Consider the following 19,646-nt stretch of genomic DNA (forward strand, 5'->3'; position numbering starts at 1 on the left):
AGGGAAAGGAGAATATAGCAGTTGATGCCCTCTCTAGAATGGAGACTTGCAATGCTTTGATGGTTCATCAACTTGATTCTACACTACTAGACAGAATCAAACAATCCTAGCATACAGATGAAGGGTTATCTCGACTAATGAGTCAGCTCCAAACTGATTCAGGGGACCATAGACATTACAAACTGATTCATGGTGAGCTTAGAAGGATGGGGAAGTTGGTTATAGGCAAAGATCAACAACTTAGGGATGACATTTTGGAGTGGTTGCATAATACTGCAACAGGTGGCCATTCTGGTAGAAATGCCACAATTCAGAGAGTCAAATCGGTGGTTTATTGGAAGGGATTGACCAAGGATGTGAGGAAATTTATTCTCAATTGTCCAACTTGCCAGAGGTGCAAATATGAAACTACTGCCTCACTAGGATTGCTTCAACCACTGCCTATTCTAGACCATGTATGGCAACATATCACTATGGACTTTATTGAAGGATTGCATTTGTCTTGTGGGAAACAGGTTATTTTTGTGGTTGTGGACAGACTCAGCAAGGCTAGTCACTTCATAGCCTTATCTCATCCTTACACTGCTGTCAATGTTGCCCAAGCATTCTTAGACAATGTGTTCAAGCTTCATGGTTACCCTGACTCTATTACGAGTGACAGAGACCCCATCTTCATAAGCAAATTTTGGCAAGATTTGTTTGCATTACAAGGGGTTCATCTCCAACTCTTTTCTACCTATCATCCTCAGACTGATGGCCAATCTGAGGTAGTCAATAGATGTTTAGAGACTTATTTGCGGTGTATGTGTTCTGATACTCCACAACAATGGTGCAAATGGTTATCCTTAGTTGAATGGTTGTATAACACCACTTTCCATACAACTATTAATGCAACACCTTATGAGATAGTTTATGGTCAGCCACCTCCTGCATATTTGCCTTATCTTCCTGGAGAATCCAAGGTGGAACTGGTGGACAGAAGCCTGAATCGAAGAGATGAGATGTTGAGACTCTTAAAATTTCATTTAAAGAGGGCACAAGACCGAATGAAACAAATTGCAGATTGGCATAGATCAGGTCGACAATTCTTGGTGGGTGATTTGGTTTATGTTAAACTTCATCCTTATAGGCAGATTTCAGTTGCAAATAGGAGTAATGCTAAACTGGCACCAAAGTTCTTCGGTCCTTATGCCATTATTAGCAAGGTTGGCATGGTGGCTTATGCTTTGGATCTTCCAGCAAACTCCAAAATTCATCCGGTGTTCCATGTATCTCAGCTCAAAAAACATGTGGGATCACTGGTGACTTCAAACATTCTCCCTGTTTCAACTGATTCAGGCAATGTGGACAAGGAACCTGAAGCTATTTTAGACAGGATGACAGTGAAGAGGAGAGGGAAAGCAGTCACTAAGGTGTTGGTCAAATGGAAGCACAAATTCAAAGAAGATGCAACTTGGGAGTTTTACTTTGATTTGAAGAAGAAGTTTCCATTTTTTAATCCTTGAGGTCAAGGATTTGCTTTAGGGGGAATATTGATAAGGGAAGATATTGTTAGAGGGTAGTTAGATGATATTTGTAATTGTTTCCTTTTTTAGAAAGTTGGTACTTGGCAGTTAAGTCAGTTGGCTATAAATAGCAACTGTAACCATTTGTGAATAACAACAATTTTTCCAGAATTATAATCTTCTTGCAATTCTCTTTCAATTTCAATACACAATTCTCGGAATCCTTTCTCTCATAGGAATCCCTACTTCTTTTCTCAATCATCTTCTTCGAATTTCCATAAATTCTTAGAACCACAATTTCCACCTTAACAAAATCAGATACCTTGATAGTGGCATAGAATATCATAGTCCAATTAACAACATTCTTATGAGAACTTTGTTCAAACACCTGACGTGCATTTTTTCAATCAACCATGAGAATCGAAAAGGAACGAACCTTGATTCGGTGAATCGAAAAGGAACAAACCTTGCTTCGGTGAATCGAAAAGGACGAGGCCGCTTCAATAAAAAGGAAGAAGAGAAGGAAAAAATAATGAAAACTGAAATGAACTTTTGGGCAGGAAGGCTTAGATCATGGACTGAGGCCCGAGATAAGCTACATCGATTGACAATAGATTACACGAGTGTAATGCACTATCCCATAAAGTTTATACACACCCCCTTCTATTTGTGACTTTGGTTTTGAAAAAAAAAATAGAAGATTTGAGAGTCATCTCATAACTGTATTATCAAGTCTTTCTTTTCCATTTATTGTCTTCAAAATAAATAAATCATGAACAAACTTTTAAACTCTCAGTATATCATTCATTTGTTTTCAAGTATCCATTTGGAAATTTTAATTCACTCGGCAAAAGCAAATTGGGTTGTTTCCAAACTTTAATTTCAACTAGTTGTCGTGGTGTAGTAGTGTTGAGTATTCCAAGTGTAAATGAAAAAGTTTCACATTGGCAAAAATGGATAAGTTAGAGTATATAAGTGGATAAACTCATAGACCTAATGTCTTAAGGTTTTTTGTTAAGATCTGGTGTCAAGTCCACTTCTATGTTTCTTTCACTTAGCCCATGAATGAACGTTGTAACTCATGGATGAAGATCTCTCCAACAAGTGGTATCAGAGTCGACGGTTCGACGACTCAAACGGCTTGTGTCAAAAGTCTTCCTGACGAGAGGTCAAGGCATGTTCCGTTGATGAAAGGATAAGCCAACGGCAGTGCAAGTAGATAGAAAGATAAACTCTGGTGTATCCAATACTCGAAGGAGAATTCACACTTGAGGGGGAAATGTTAGTCCCACATGGAGAAAAAATGAATGAGTTAAAGAATATATAACTGGATGGACTAATAAACCTAATACCTTAAGGTTTTGGGTCAAGATGTGATGTCAAATCCACTTTTATGCTTCTTTCACTTAGCACATGAAGGAATGTTGTAACTCATGGATGAAGATCTTCCAACAAGTAATGATGGTTTAAAACTTTAAATGTTTGTTAAAGAAATGATAAGAATGATTATTAAGATGATTGAGATAATGATATTAATCACTATGAAGGTGGTTATTCTCGTGTTGACAAGGTTGTTAACCTTTCAACATAAATCTAAAATAATAATAATAAATCAGAGTTTATGATACATGTCACAAAACAAGTTAATTCTCCTGAACTCTATCTTTTAGTAAATTAGTTGAATTAATTTTAATAAAAATGATAAAGTTTCAAATTAAACTCACCAATTTAAGAACCCATACTTATACAACAATTTGGTCATAAAATCTATTTTTTTGCTTATTCTTATTGGCTATTTAGTCGTTCGGTGTCAGAGTCAGTCATTGAATAGGTAAGTCGTCAATTCCTAAAACATACTATGTAATATACTTTATCCACTAATACGGATGGATATTTTACCAGAAGTTTCTATTGTATCAATCTACCCCTGTGTGATTCATGTTGAAGTATACACTCGGGGTGCAGGGCGAATGATTTCAAAATGGACTCCCCATTCATTAGATAGAGAAGATCACCAAGATTTTGTGATCTGCTACGGAACTTATTCCAATTCAATAAGATATCTCAATATTATGCAGTGAAGAGGACTCGAACCTCCACGCTCTTTAGCACATGATTTGAGTCTTGCGTATCTACCATTTCATCACGGGCTAACTTTCTCAACATGTATTTTTCATCAAAAAACTTGAATATAAAACCTTGCATAAGAGAAATTAAACATGTACTACTTAAACCAACATTCGCTGGCTATTTAGTTTAAATTTCCTAAACACTATTTCAAAATTTTGATTTGAAGTAAGTATAACTGATAATCTGATATTACTATATTCAACAACTAAAGGAAATATTATTAACTATGATGTAGTACATATATTTTTTTCCAAATAAAATTTATAAGTAGCAAGACTCACTTCAAGGCCTCAAATACATATTCATTGCAATTCCACTCTTATGTGAGGTCAACACGAGATTAAAAAAAACATTATTTACAAACATGTGAACAACAGACAAATAATAATGATGGACAACTTGGAATAGAGATCATGTATCTCATTTAATGTCATATTTGTATCCTGATTTAATTAAAAAGTATTACTTAATTAAAATAAAACTCATAAAAATAAAATTAATATTTTTATATTTTTAGTGGAATTTTATTAGTTAGAGATATAGAAAGATAATTTTTTTGGATATGAAATTCTTGGCTCAACAACTTGAACCATCTTCTATTACCATGATGATGACTTGTTCAAATTAGGTTCATTATTGGAGAAAGTAATAGGTTCACAACCTTGTTTATGTTATATCATACCAATAAATATTTCTTTCGTTATAAGCTGTATAATCTCAAGTCAATCTGACTCAAGTATGACATGACAATGACCTAAGTTCCAAGCCAATTTTAACCCATGCTCCTAACTAAGAGTTCTATTAAGACTAGGTAACTAATTCAAAAGGAAGTTGAATAACAAAGCTCCTCATGGTCTCTAATTGCACCACCATTATTAGTTAAATTAGTGTCCCTCATACAACTCCCTTCCTCCACCGGAAAGAGCCAAACTCGGTGGTATTGTACCAATCCATGTAGGCATGATGAACATTACACGCCACATGGCTAATATCCCAAAAAATCCTCATCCTTACCCTTCTATATATTCATCACATTAATGTTAGGACTAAGATAAGTCAAATTGAGTTTGTAAGCTAACACATTATATCATTCAAATATTGAATCATTATTGATAATTTGTTTTCAAAATAGTATATTTTTTTATTTATAGAAAATGGTTCATTTAACAAACAATAGACAAAATTATTAATTAATTAAGTAAAAGATAAATATACAAGTTCTTAATGAATGGCAATTATAAAAAAAACTACATCTAGTTATTAATAGTTGACACATTTAATGATACTAATAATATTAATCACATTGTCTAATTTACACATAAAATTAATCAAATAATATAAAATAAGAGGTGTTTAAATGAGATATTTAAGATTAATAATATTTGAATGATATAATGTGTTAATAATATAACAAATTCTTATTTTGTCAATATATCCAAATAAATAAGGAGTTTGTTAATCATTTTTTTTAGTCCGGTGTTTTCATTTTGTACCTAGAGGACAAAAATAACTTTGATACTATTTGTATTTATAACAAATATATTTGACGAAGGATTTTGGGCATGATGTTCGGAGTATAAGTTACAATAAATGTAGTGTTATTAAATTTGATTGAACCAATTGATCTAACTTAGAGTGAATATCTAACTTGATCGAGTTGCTCACTTGATTGACTATAAACTAAAGCTGGTATAGATCAATCTGACTAGATTATTTTACACATAAAACTGTTAACTCGTTCTATTTAACAAGTCACATCGGCTAAATTAGACATTTTTTAAAATAACATAAAAATGTCTTGGGAGTAGGATGAATCTCGTGCTTTCAATTATTTGTGTTTATATTCGTCATATTTGAAATTTCATTTGTTAGATTATATTGTAATAAAATCTGATTTATTTAATTAAGATTAAAATTTATTTCGCTTTTGTTACAATCAAATTGTAAAAACTATATTATTTGATGATATTTTTAACTTATAATTGACATTTATTACCACAGAACTTTTTTAATTGGTTGTTTAATTAGTATTTATGTAATAACAATATTTTTAAAATTAAAGTATAAAATTATTAAATAATATTATAAAACTTTAATAATTCTTTTTCGGTATATTGGTTTAACTGGTTTAACTAATGACTTACTAATTTCATTATTAACTTAATAATTGAGTGAGTTGATGACTAATTCAAGTATATTAATAATACTTAAGTGATATAAAATTTTATATAATAAATTAATAACATTGATACAAATTTATATAACTAAAAGTACAATAAATATTATCTATATGTATGTATTAATTATCATTAAGTAATAATTATTTTTATAAATGTTGATTATTATAGAATATGTAAAACTATTATTAAACTTGAAAACCTAATAGATACTCACAATGCCTCCTACACACACTAGTATCAACAAATATGCATGATATATAGGTACAAGAAAAACTTTGTATGGATGCCAACGAATAAAATGAATATGGGCATGAGAAAACATTACCAATATACCCTACCTTACTGTCATCCATAATAACAAAATCAAACTCTAAGCTTTTTTATTATAAAAACAAAGTTCATAAAATAACTCTAAAAAAACTAGTTTTAACATATCATACAAAATAGTCTCGTCCAATTTATTTTAGTGTACAATATTAACATACTATAACTAAAAAGTTTCAATATTAACATACTATAACTAAAAAGTTTCATGTCTTAACAAACTACAATAAGTAAATAAGGTTGTTTAGATTATATTAAAAAACATATGGTTAGCCTTGGTTATGTGAGAACATGACTAATCCTACATACTTATCCAATTTGTGATCATAGTCGGACACGAATATTATTGAGTATAAGGCTATAATAAAAAAAATTAGACTCCATTAATATTTAGTATTTAAGTAAAAGATAAACATAACCCAACTCATCCTATGAATACTCATTCATCATGTTTATGTGTATCGATTCAATCGTGTAATAAATAATAATATATATTTAGATCAAAAAAATCTCATTATTATCTAATTTTTACATCATATATAAACAAGTCTTGCTTATCTTATGCTCCCTCTCCATCTTAGACTCTTAGTGTTATAATTGAAAGTTGAAACAATCATAATTATAATTATACATATATTTTATAATTCAAAATAATTAATTATGAAAATTGAAATTAGCCTAAAAGATCCCTTAGGTAGAAGGAAAGAGAAAATTGTGCGTTTGAATCGTGAATATTGAAATCACGCAAGGGGAAGAAAGAGAAAGAAACGAAGACGGGGAGTGAGTGAAAACGTAGGCAAATTTTCGTGGTTGGAAGAAAGAAACGAAAACAACAAACCCATAACAAAAACGACAGCGTTTGCGGAGACTCATTGCTTCGCCTCCTTAGCACCACAAAATTCGGTACCCATTATAGTACCTCCGCTACTCTCTAATTTATTACCCACTTGCATTTAATTTTTGTTTTTTGGGCTAAAATTGACTTATTTTCTGTTGATTTAGATTGCTAGGGTTCTTTGTTTGATGCAATGTTTTCAATCCAGCAAGTTGCAATGCAAATTACAATGTTTGTAAATGCCAATTGTCAATTATTATTATTTTTCACCAGGGAATTACTATTGTTGATAATTCGTGTTGAATCGATCATGATCAGTCGTGATTTTTAAGCAATTTTTTATTTTATTATCCTTTTGCCCTCTCTCACCTTTTTAATTTTAGTATAATTTTCCATATGCTTATTGAACATTGGTAAACAAGGGGGTGTAGTAGTTTGATAGGAAATTCTAAATTTCACAGTATAATGTAAAAATTTACATCTTTCTTTTCTGTCTAATTATTTAGTTCTATAGTTTCATTTGCTTTTTCAATAAGGCCATTATTCATTTGTAATCTATGTCTTACTGCACTCATCTTTGATGTAATGTAATGATATTTGACATGTATGTGTATGCACTGGAAGCTTCTTGAGTTTTGTATTTACTGCTTGCTGCTCTCTGATTTTTCTAGGGGCTCTAGTTTTTTCAACCTCCATCTTATTCATGCCGCCTCTTACACATTTCTGAATATTTCTATTCTCGAAGGGCCTCTCAACAATAAACGATTGCCTTAAGATTATTTCTTTAAAATGCCTTCGTGCTCAAATGCACTCCCATCTGGTGAAATCCATGAAAGGTCTTTGAAACCAGAAGAGGGAAAAGAAGAACGGGAGGAAGAGGAGGAGGAGGAGGAAGAAGATGAAGATGTGGATTTTAATCCTTTTCTAAAGGAAACCCTTTCACAAGAAGCGTCTTCAAGTTTGAGCTCTGAAGTTGATGGTTTGGATGGTCATGTTGTCAATAGTGAGCCATCTGTTGATACAAATGTATCGAAGCCAATAGTCAAGGAGCAAATCTGTACTACAACTACTGCTATGGATTCTGACCATTGCGAGGAGGGGATTATTTTGCAAACATCTGCGATGATCTCCCAATCAGAAACTATTAAAGAGAAGCAAAGCGACTTAACTAGTGAAATTGATGGTCATAGATCTAGGATAAGAGAATCCAGTAACACAACAAAATCACGAAGTCCAGTCATAGACACAGATAATGAGGATGCTATCTGTATGCGCACCAGAGCTCGCTATTCACTTGCAAGTTTTTCTCTTGACGAGCTTGAGACTTTTCTTCAAGAGAGTGATGATGATGACTTTCAAAATGCTGATGATGAAGAAGAATATAAAAAATTTCTCGCAGCTGTATTACAAGGTGGAGATGCTGATGGTCTTTCAACTCATGAAAATGAAAGTCTTGATGATGAAGACGAGGATAATGACATGGACTTTGAGATAGAGCTTGAAGAGTTATTGGAGAGTGATGTCGATGAAAATGCAGCGGTAAAAACCCGAATGGAGTATGGTGGATCTGGACGGCGGCCTGAAACTAGGCAAAATAAGCGCCAGAAAGTCTCTTCCCATTGTCAGAAGAAGTCATCAGGACAAGTCAAGAGGCCATTGCGCCCCATTTTACCTAATTGGCTTAATGGACCTCCAGCTTCAGGGACAGCTTCCATGCCTGAGTCTACTTTGAGTGTTCAGTCTTCTGCTTCAGGAAATGGTCTTGTGAATGGGTTTACTCCCCATCAGATTGGCCAGTTGCACTGTTTGATCTACGAGCATGTGCAACTTCTTATTCAGGTATTTTCTCTGTCGGTTCTTGAGCCTTCCCAAAAGCATATTGCTTCTCAGGTTCAATGTTTGCTGTTTGAGATGCTTCACAAACGCGATGAAGTATTATCTTCAAAAAAAGCTCCATATCCTAGCATCTGCTTCACTCCATCTTATTTTTTCACATCGGTGTCCAATGGAGTCTCCAAATTTAGCACAGGCCAGTGCAACATAGAATCTGCTTCAACACAAGATGCACAGAATGTGTGCCTTCCTCAATCCAATCAGAGCTGTTCTGAAGCTTTGACCAGACAAAGAAGTTTTCAAGACAATGTAGGTTGTTTCTGGGTTCCTCTTGTGAGAGGCCCAGTACAATCTATTTTGGATGTTTCCCCACTTAACTTAGTAAGGAGATATGTAGGTGACATTCATTCTGGTAGGATTTTTTAAAGACTCAAGTTTTCTTCATTCTATTTTGGTTCATAATAAGGACTTTACATACTCAGGCATTCCTTTGAAAATTTCCTTTTACAGCTGCTGAAGAGTTTCGAAAGCGATACTTCGAATCTGGTTATTATTCACCTGTTGATAAGGAATGTCTTTTTCCTTTTTCCTCATCACATGCTGAAGCTAACAGTGAAGTTTCAAGTGGAACAAAATCTAGATCAGTTAATACAGTCCCAGATTCACCTGGCCAACAACGACCTAAGAAAACATTGGCTGCCATGCTTGTTGAAAGTACCAAGAAGCAGTCAATTGCCTTGGTACCAAAAGAAGTTGCAACATTAACTCAAAGGTTTTTGCCTTTGTTCAATCCAGTATTATTCCCACATAAGTCACCTCCAGCAGCAGTTGTAAATAGGATACTTTTCACCGATTCAGAGGATGAGTAAGCCCCATTGTCCTCTCTTTGCTAACCAACTTTACTAAATCCTTTACGATAGGGTGCTTGATCTTTATCATTCATTACATATTCCATTTTTACACATGTGTATGTATGCAAGTAGATAGGCAGCTTTGTGGTTTAAAGTCTCAAAGAAAAATAACTTACAAATCTAGTAGTTTCCCTAAATTAATTGTTGTAGTTGTTGGTTTACGTGTCTGAGTAGTCATGAAGCTTGATAACCTTGAAAGATTGTACTACACATGTCTATCTTATCTCAAATGAAAATACAAGTTCTTATTATACTATGCTTGTTTTGGTAATTGGTAAACTTTCTAGTTAGCTTTCAAGGTATGCTTTAGTTGAATACAAATACCATTTTTTAACAAGATAAGTGAAAAATTAATCTTTTGTTAATTACATGATTTATGATAGAGCATTATGGCGTCGTTCGACCCATGTAGCCGATATTACCTAGTGGGACTAAGACTTGATTGTTATAACAAGATAAGCGGAAAATTGATATTTTGTGCTGTCTAGGAGTTGAAGGCCTTCAATATTTTTGTAGTAGAAAAAGAAATTTCTAGTAGAAAATAAAGGAGGTAGAAACTACAAAGGCAGAGGATAATACATTTTATCATGTTGAAGACATATATCTTAATATCTTATCGTACATTGTGATTCCTTTTTCCTCCTAGAAAGTATGCTGCATTTTTTGACATAACTACTTTTATTCTCACGGCTTACTACGAGTTTATAGAGTTTCATCTCGTCATTTTGATTTTATTGCAGATTACTAGCCTTAGGGATAATGGAATATAATACAGATTGGAAGGCAATTCAACAACGTTTTCTTCCTTGCAAGTCTAAGCATCAGGTGATTACTATTACAGGCTATTTTTCTAAGGACTGTTTTTTAATGGTAATTTGATGTTGAAGCAAAAATTGAAGCATTCTTATGTTACTTTTTTTTAATATCTTGTTCTTGCTTCTGAAACAGTGGATAAATTAAATTTTTGGCACTTACATGCATGCAAAGCTTCTGTTTTATGTTTCCTTAAGATATTTTCTTAGCTTGTAAGCATCTCTCATGTTATGTGAAGAAAGAAATCAATATGTTTTTGATTCACAGTTGTTGTTTTTACAATTATCCAAGCTTAAATGATTAACAGGATTGTTTATGAATTTATGGTTAATTTAAATAAACTTGTGAAATACATGATGGAAATCCGCCTAACAAAGGTAGGCGAGGGTTAAATTTGTTACTAATTGCCACTTTCCTGGCTGTGTGCTTCATGATTTGACTAATACTCAAACTAATTGTTCCCTAAACACTACACCAGTGGTGGTATTCCTTGAAAATCAGCAACATATTTTCATCCCCCATTTTTTTAAATAAGCGCTAAGTAAGTGAGTTATCATCTGGCAATTTGCCAGGTTTGTTGGCTCTATGAAGCATGTTTCAGTGATGAACAATATTATCAGATAGTAAAAGTAAACACATTCAGACTGTCTTTACAGCTTCAGAAAGTTGGTTTAGTAGCCATAGTATAATATTTTTCTCATTAATTGGGTAATTTACATCTTAGACGTGAAGTTAATGTCCTGGATAGAGATACACTGACTTTTAGTTTAATATTTTGCTTTTAAGTTGGAAACCTAAGATTCGGCATTTCTAGCTTGATTGGCACTTTTCTATGGTATCAAAGCATAATCATGATGATGAATCACAATTTCGCTCTCTCTCTCTCTCTCTTGCTAGTTTTTGAATTGATATGTAATGTTCAGCAATTTCATTCTGGTGGTCATTGTTGCCTACTTAATGATATGTATGGTCTGGTTACAGATTTTTGTCAGGCAGAAAAATCGTTGCTCTTCGAAAGCACCAGAGAATCCAATAAAGGTAAATCTCTTGACATAATAATGAATAATATAATGCCATTGATGCAGCTTTTCTTATGCATGTTCAATTGCTTATAATTTTTTTTTCTCTCTAGAGAATTTTTGGTAGTTATTACTCTTGTCCTCTTCTCTCTCTTGCCCCCCCTCTCTTGTCTCGCACTCCCCCCTGGTGATGGACATATAACTTCAAAATAGTGGTGCCAATGCTTTATAACATTTATTGATTCATTGTAGTTCTTTTAATCCTGGTTTTGCATTGCCCATCATTTCCCTTTCCTTTCATTTGAGTTATAAAAAGTAACCAAGAAATTCTACTTTGTAATCTCCAAAACTTAGGATGTTGAGTTTTTAGGACAAACGAAATCTAGACACTCAAGGAGCAGAATATTCATTCTGTTGTTGTATAGATAAAATATGCATGAGGTAGAGTTGGATCTGATGTCACCAAGACCAAGTTAACCCCAAGACCAACTCACCCTAAAACAAGAGGAGGTATATGGCTAAGCACGTCAATTTGAAAACTTTCTATTTTCTCTTTCTACTCTCTTCTGTAACCACTCAAATGTTGTATCTTGGCATTACTCGAAAGATTGCATCTTCATAATAATACCATTGAAAGTGACAACTATCAGCATTTTAAGCCAAATAAGTGACCATGCACCCAATTTTTAAGTCTAAACACAAACAATAGTATGTCTTGCCAGGGATTTTGTTCAAGAAAGAAAATATTTCAAAAGGAGTTCAAATATATTTTCATTGTCTGACAAAGCTACCCTGAATGCTTATAAATGAAAAAGGAAACAAGTATATCTGTTAAACAAAAACAGATAACAAGCATGAGTTATAAAAAAGATTGCACTTTAGCCAGACTCTATATGCACTATATATGTTGTAGTGTTATATTCCTAACATATGTGGAGTCATGCTATACCCCGTAATTTAATTAAATAATTCTGGAAACTAATGCTTGATTTTACTGCACAGGCAGTTAGAAGAATGAAAACCTCCCCATTGACTGAAGAGGAGATAGCATTTATTCAAGAGGTAATTTATTCAATGGCATCCTTCGATCTTAAAATTTTCTGACTGATGGCATTATGACTTGCTGATGCATGACCGAAAATACACAGGGGCTTAAGATTTATAAATTTGATTGGATGTCAGTATGGCGATGTATTGTTCCACATAGAGATCCATCCTTGCTTCCACGCCAGTGGCGTTCTGCTTGTGGGACTCAGAAGTCATACAAGCTAGATGCATCAAAAAGGGAGAAGCGAAGATTGTATGAGTCAAACAGAAGAAAATTGAAAGCTTCTGCTTCAGAAAGTTGTCAACCTATATCTGATAAAGAGGTTTGTTACTATCTGAATCTTAGAAGCCTGTGTTGACATTTTATATCTCAGGTCTTTCTTGTGTCTGAGAAGCTATGGTAATCATCATGAATGTTGCATTTAGGTAACTGCCTGAATGGATTATGACGATTTACATACAGCTGCACATTATACAGTTCTTAATTACCTTTATGCAATTTTGGCTAATGTAAATGCACCAAAGTCGATAAGAAACTATAAATCATTAGAAATTGATGTTGGTATGCATGTAAATCTACTAATGTATATATTTCCCACAATTCTTAGTTTATGTTTCCAACATTTCTTAGTTTTGTACTTGACATTTTCATAAGAACCTGCCATTGAGGATTACGTGACTAGGTTAACAATCAACTCAGTGGACTATGGGCCTACAGCTTAGTTTGAGCTTTTGGCTTATATGGATTTTTGGGTTATTTGAGGATTGAAATTCACATATTTTGTGTTCAGTTTCATAATATTCTTTTGGAATTTACACTTGTTGCAGGATTGCGAGGCTAATGTTGCCGGTTCAGAGAATTGCATGGATTATACTGATGTTCCATATGTCCACCAGGCATTTCTGGCAGATTGGAGGCCAGACACATCTACTCCTACTTATTCTGAACGCATTTCCTCTACATCTGGAGAAGGATATCTTGCTCATGATTATGGTTTATGTGGAAAAGCTCAACATCAGAATGGTAACCGGCCTGCATTTCCATCTGTACCTAAGCTTGCCCAACCTTTTCATACTACACCTGATTTAAGGAGTTGCATTGACGGTGCTCCTAGTGCCGTTAAACCCAGACATCCGGTTTCTGAAGTGACATCTACCTCCAAATATTATTGTCGTCCCTATCGAGCTCGGAGAAGGGTAAATAATGCTCATTTGGTGAAATTAGCTCCAGGCTTGCCCCCTGTAAATCTTCCTCCATCTGTTCGTGTAGTTTCTGAGACTGCTTTTAAAGGATTCCAGAGTGGAACATCTAAGGTTTATCCTGCTGGAAGTGGTGTCACTGCTTGTAGAAAAGATAATTCTGTATCTCAAACTCCTCACGGTGAGAATAAACTTGGAAACATTAATCCATTGGAAGGTGCAAGACCTGTGCTGAAAGACAGTGTCACAGGTTCGCAACTAGAAATATCCGGAACTGTTGAAGGCCGACCTGCTGTGGCAGAAAATGGTACTTGCAGTGATCTCCAGTTGCATCCTCTATTGTTCCAGGTCACTGAAGATGGCAACGTGCCTTATTATCCATTGAAGTTTTCTGGCACTTCAAGTTCCTTCAGCTTGTTCTCAGGAACCCAGTCTCAATTAAATCTGAGTCTCTTCCAAAATTCCCAGCAACAAAGTCATATTGATTGTGCTAATAAGTGCTTGAAGTCAAAAGATTCCACTTTAAGGTCAGATGGTATTGATTTTCATCCCCTTCTGCAGAAATCTAATGACACAAAATCACGAACCAGTTTTGATGCTATTCAGACTCAGTCACTGGGTAATGATGTGCCAGCTATTGCCAATAGGTCTTTTGACCTTAATGACAAATCTTATGAACTTGACTCGGAGATTAACCACAAATCCAATAAACTTGACCTTAATGTGCCAGCTATCACTTGTGGTCTTGCTCAAAGTGTTCTCCCTTCAATTGTTCCTAATGATAACTTCGCCAGATATGATGTAGATGATATTGGTGATCAGTCTCATCCTGAGATAGTCATGGAGCAGGAAGAATTAAGTGACTCTGAGGAAGATATTGAAGAACATGTAGAGTTTGAGTGCGAAGAGATGGCTGATTCTGAAGGAGAGGATGGTTCTGACTGTGAACAAACTCCTGAGGTTCAAAATAAGGTAATTTGGTTTATCATTTCTCTTATTTATTTTTTTCTACTAAAGTCTACAACATGAAATTAGAAACTGAACATTTACAATTTTTGTATTATCAATTGTTAATTTTTAGTATGGGTTTTCAGTGCATATTTTAAAATATGTTACTCCTTACTGTGAAACTCTACTGTGTTTTGTGTTGAGTTAAACTTTTCATTCTTTAAGTTAGTAAAAAACTTGTTAGAGCCTTGCATAGCATACTTCTGAACTTCTACTTCCAAACTGCTCTGTTTGTGTCTTTCCTAATTTGACTCTGTTATTTGTCTGTCTCTTATTACGTCTTCATTGGATTGTAATTCATTCTATCTGTCAGTCAGTGGCAATATGATAAACCTTTTTTAAATCAGGCAAATTCAGGATCCTTATGTGGCTCAACTTTACTGCTAAACCATGTCTAAACATTGGTCCGTTATATGTGCAACCTTTTCTCCCTCCTTCATGAAAGCTATTTCATTCTGACTTTTGCTTCATGCCTTGACATGTTTTTCATAATCTATTACCTATCTGTTTTTGTTGCATCCTTGTTCACGACCATCTGATCCATTGTAACCCAATCTTGTTATTCTCTTCGACTAGGAGCTCTATAGTAGTTATAGTGGTCGGTGATCTGTCTTTGCTTTATAGTCCTGTATCATGCTAAGATCCACCAACACCCCATTATTGATGCTAGTTCATATTCTCATTATCTTTTGGGTAGATTCTCAACTATTTCTTTTAAATATCTTTTTCTTCCCTCGTAACTCCTTTTTTAAATTTATTTTGATAGGAGGTCCCAACTTCAGAAGAAAATGTTGCTAAATATAAAACTTCTATGGAAAAACCATGTGAACCAGGGTACAATTCTGATGCCCAAGCTGATGATAGTCTCCACACGAATGATACAAGTACACTAAATATGGCTTTGATTGGTGAGGGAAAGGATGACAAAAGCATCTCTTCTTGGTTATGTTTAGACTCATCTAACGCAGCAGATGATCCTATGGTACAAGATCTAAACCTAGGTCCCGGTGTGTTTGCCAAACCACGAAAGCCCAGGAAGCGTTCTGGAAAGTGGAATGCAAGTCTTAATATAGGATTGACTGTGGAAAGATCAAGCCAGGATGATAATCATAAAGATGGTTGATTGATGTGTTCAAGCAAATTGAGTGCAAATTTTTATATAGGATTGACTTCCTAAAGTTCAAGCTGGTAATCATAAAGATGGTTAATTGATGTTTCCCTTGTTATTATGGTAGTTAATCAGAGTTTTAAGTGCTGCAGAATAAGGAAAATGTGGCCCTCTCTTAGTTTTGCTTTGTTTTTGTGTTTCCTCCTTTATCTTTTCACGGTACTACTTGATAGTTCATAGGTACTATGCCTATAATTATTGGCAAGGGCCAAGGGTTGTAGTAAATATTTTTGTCTCTGTAAATATTAATGAGGTCATGAGTATTCAGTTAAAATGATCTTAGACTTGCACATGTTCTCTGAGTATCATGTACACAATTTTCTCAGGCTGTGGGCTTCCTTTGTCTCCTAAATCATGGTAGAATTGATGAATTGTATAAAACTAATAAAAGTATATGGTTTACTAATTCATTGAATCTGCCTACACAACTTTTTGTGGAATTGGATCTCCCAAAACTAATGCCCATAACTTGTGGGCAAGTCATCCATTAGACTTACAGACATGCATGCACAACTTTTGTTAAAGTAATGTTACTCAGTGGCAAGTATTGATTTAACCTTTTCCCTTCCCTAAATGTTATATTAATAGGAGTAATAGGAAGAAAAAAACAAGTATTGTATTTTGATCAATAATTGCATAATGTTTACGATTATACAAAAAGATCTAATTTTGATTCAACTTGTTACTTAGAGGTAGCTCAGTTGATTTAATTGTGGGATATGGTTATGATTGCTCTTAATTTTTTGCATATTTTCCTAAGAACTTTTCTTCTTCTAAATAAAGGAAATATTTAATTGAAAAAATCGCATTTAGTCTTTAAAATATTAAAAATATATACTTGATTGTATAGAAGGATTTTGAAAGAAAAAAAGAGAGGTATTTTATGGTATGAGATATTAACCCAGTAAAGTGCAGAAGGGAAACAAAACAATCACTGTAACCTCATCTAGTACATTAACATCATATTGGACCCACCAGAAGCAAAATCTGCTGTCTCCACCAACAGTTAAAATCGTTATCCCAAAATCTCATCCATTCCTCTCTTCCTCTCCACTCATTCCTCATCACAACCAAACACATTACCTTTGACATGAGAAGAAGTGGATAAGACCTCACAAACCCCAAAAACACCTTCACCATCTCAACAAACACAAACCAAACAAAGACTTATTGCAACAACAACATTAACAATAACAACAAAAAACAATGTCTTGCTCCAACCTCACCATGTTGGTGTCTTCCAAACCATCATTATCTGATGCCTCTAACCTCTCATTCCGTTCTTCTCTCAATCATTTTCAACTTCCTTCACAAAACTCTTCTTTATCCTCTCCCACCCCTTCACGTTCTTCTGTCACCCCTCTTCAATGTGGACTCAGAGAGCTTAGGACCCGTATTGATTCTGTCAAGAACACACAAAAGATCACTGAGGCAATGAAGCTTGTTGCTGCTGCTAAAGTCAGAAGAGCCCAAGAAGCTGTTGTTAATGGAAGACCCTTCTCTGAGACCCTTGTTGAGGTTCTTTACAACATCAATGAGCAGCTCCAAACTGAAGACATTGATGCCCCTCTCACGAAAGCTAGGCCTGTGAAGAAGGTTGCACTTGTTGTTTGCACAGGTGATAGAGGACTTTGTGGTGGTTATAACAATGCAATATTGAAAAAGGCTGAGGCTAGAATTGCTGAGTTGAAGACTCTTGGTCTTGATTACACTGTTATTAGTGTTGGTAAAAAGGGTAACACTTATTTCCTTCGTAGGCCTTATATTCCGGTCGATAAGTTTCTCGAAGGCGGCACGCTTCCAACCGCTAAAGAAGCTCAAGCAATTGCTGATGACACCTTTTCACTCTTTGTGAGTGAGGAGGTAGATAAAGTTGAGCTTTTGTACACAAAGTTTGTGTCACTAGTGAAATCAGAACCTGTGATTCATACATTGCTTCCACTCTCACCAAAGGGAGAAATATGTGATATTAATGGTGTTTGTGTCGATGCTGCGGACGATGAATTTTTCAGGTTAACAACTAAGGAAGGAAAGTTAACTGTAGAAAGAGATGTTGTGAGGACTAAGACACCAGATTTTTCACCTATTTTGCAGTTTGAGCAGGATCCAGTTCAGATACTTGATGCACTTTTGCCTCTATATTTGAACAGCCAGATCTTGAGAGCACTTCAGGAATCACTTGCAAGTGAGTTAGCAGCTAGAATGAGTGCCATGAGCAATGCAACTGATAATGCTAGTGAGTTGAAGAAGAACTTGTCGGTTCTCTACAATCGGCAGCGTCAGGCTAAGATCACTGGTGAAATACTGGAAATTGTTGCTGGTGCCAATGCACAAATATAGAAGACTCTGCTCTTATCATCCATGGTTGCATCTCTTTGTAGGTATTAATATCAGAATGGATGTTTTTCCCTTTTCATTATGGTATGCCTGTTTAAGATACTTGTGCAATTTCCATACTTGTTTATTGTGTTTCTCATTTGTGCAAACCTTGTTGTGCATCAGGAGAAGTGCCATTGATGCTGAAATGGACACCTTTTTTGTTAACTCTTTTGCTCCTCTGAATTATATGTAATAATTGATCTATGTAAAGGATCATAGAGTTCTCTGTTGATATGTTCTCAACTGAGTTATGCCCATAGCTATACTTCTAAAGTAGAGTATTTCACTTACTTCCTATGAATAACAAAATGTTCCTGTGCAACATGATAATTGTGTTTGATACATATCTTAATGCCTCAAAGACTCATTCCACCGGACTCCCTTGAAGATTTATATCCGGCACCCCTCGTGTTTTAGAAATTGCACCCATCTCTCTTGAGATTTATATTATCGATGTACTTATCTCCCCCGAGGCGATGATCGACATTACACTTACTTCCCTAATGGGAGGCGAGTGTAACTTTCGAAACAATAGGAATGTCTAGGTAATTAAATCAAACCTCAACCTTCAAGAGCGGTGGTCAATATGATTTTCATCAGATATAACTATCTGAACTTGCATGACTAAACATGGGAACAACATATTCCTACATTGATATTGCCATGAATCTAGAAATACAAAAACAAATCCTAATCAAATGCCCCCTTAGTGGTCTTTGTTGTGTACATCAATACATCATATATATCTGTACAGTTAAAGTAGCTCAAAAAGTAACCTTTCATATTAATGCTTTTAAATATAATAGTGCATGGTTCATGTTTTTAATAAAAACATATAGGTTTTAAGTACTTGAAAGCATTCTATTTGCATGCTTCTCTGCAATGAAGTCACACTCAAGAAAGTTCTTCAGTTTATGGCATAGAGATCATGTAATTCTTAAAGGCTTCTTTAGACTCTTACACATTCATATTTGACATACGGAGATAGTGCATCATAAACATATACAATGTTGCAGCAATATCCTTAACTGTCCTGTTTTATTTGAAACTTTGTTCAAAGCAGAAGCATTTTTTTATTGATCAATGCTATGATGGGGATGTAGAAAGAAAAAGGGTTTACAGAACAGAATGCTAAGTCTAAACAAGCTTAGAAATAATTGTCAACAGCAATAAAAAGTGTTGCCCTTTTTAGCAACCTTGCGTTAAGACTGTGTACATCTATCACTCTCAGGCCTTATTAGGAGAAAGCCTTGTGCATGGGGTCGTTCTTTAGTTAATACACCGAAATTAGGAA

The 19,646-nt window shown here is 34.6% G+C and overlaps 2 protein-coding genes across 3 annotated transcripts; both read left to right on the top strand.

The window, feature by feature from the left end:
• On the top strand, positions 6,823-16,384 carry LOC109334285. 2 transcript variants are annotated; one of them, XM_019569971.1, is made up of 9 exons: positions 6,823-7,054; positions 7,646-9,219; positions 9,318-9,672; positions 10,459-10,543; positions 11,513-11,569; positions 12,553-12,612; positions 12,699-12,920; positions 13,426-14,769; positions 15,572-16,384. In XM_019569971.1, the coding sequence occupies exons 2-9, from the start codon at positions 7,764-7,766 to the stop codon at positions 15,926-15,928; spliced, it is 3,936 nt and encodes a 1,311-aa protein (XP_019425516.1). In that variant the 5' UTR covers positions 6,823-7,054; positions 7,646-7,763; the 3' UTR covers positions 15,929-16,384. The 2 variants fall into 2 exon arrangements, with proteins under 2 accessions (XP_019425516.1, XP_019425517.1); XM_019569972.1 differs by having other exon boundaries at positions 6,823-7,042.
• On the top strand, positions 17,051-18,617 carry LOC109334286 (ATP synthase gamma chain, chloroplastic). Its single transcript, XM_019569973.1, has 2 exons — positions 17,051-18,354; positions 18,476-18,617. The coding sequence occupies exon 1, from the start codon at positions 17,180-17,182 to the stop codon at positions 18,311-18,313; it is 1,134 nt and encodes a 377-aa protein (XP_019425518.1). The 5' UTR covers positions 17,051-17,179; the 3' UTR covers positions 18,314-18,354; positions 18,476-18,617.

This window comes from Lupinus angustifolius, chromosome LG19, assembly GCF_001865875.1.
Source record: "Lupinus angustifolius cultivar Tanjil chromosome LG19, LupAngTanjil_v1.0, whole genome shotgun sequence".
In the NCBI taxonomy this organism is placed as follows: Eukaryota; Viridiplantae; Streptophyta; class Magnoliopsida; order Fabales; family Fabaceae; genus Lupinus; species Lupinus angustifolius.

Bases quoted from the DNA above. Each gene is read 5' to 3' on its own strand.
- LOC109334285 (XM_019569971.1), top strand. From the start codon at position 7,764: ATGCCTTCGTGCTCAAATGCACTCCCATCTGGTGAAATCCATGAAAGG. The intron at 9,673-10,458 runs GTAAGCCCCATT...ATTTTATTGCAG, and splicing joins TTCACCGATTCAGAGGATGA to ATTACTAGCCTTAGGGATAA. The intron at 10,544-11,512 runs GTGATTACTATT...GTCTGGTTACAG, and splicing joins CTTGCAAGTCTAAGCATCAG to ATTTTTGTCAGGCAGAAAAA.
- LOC109334286 (XM_019569973.1), top strand. From the start codon at position 17,180: ATGTCTTGCTCCAACCTCACCATGTTGGTGTCTTCCAAACCATCATTA.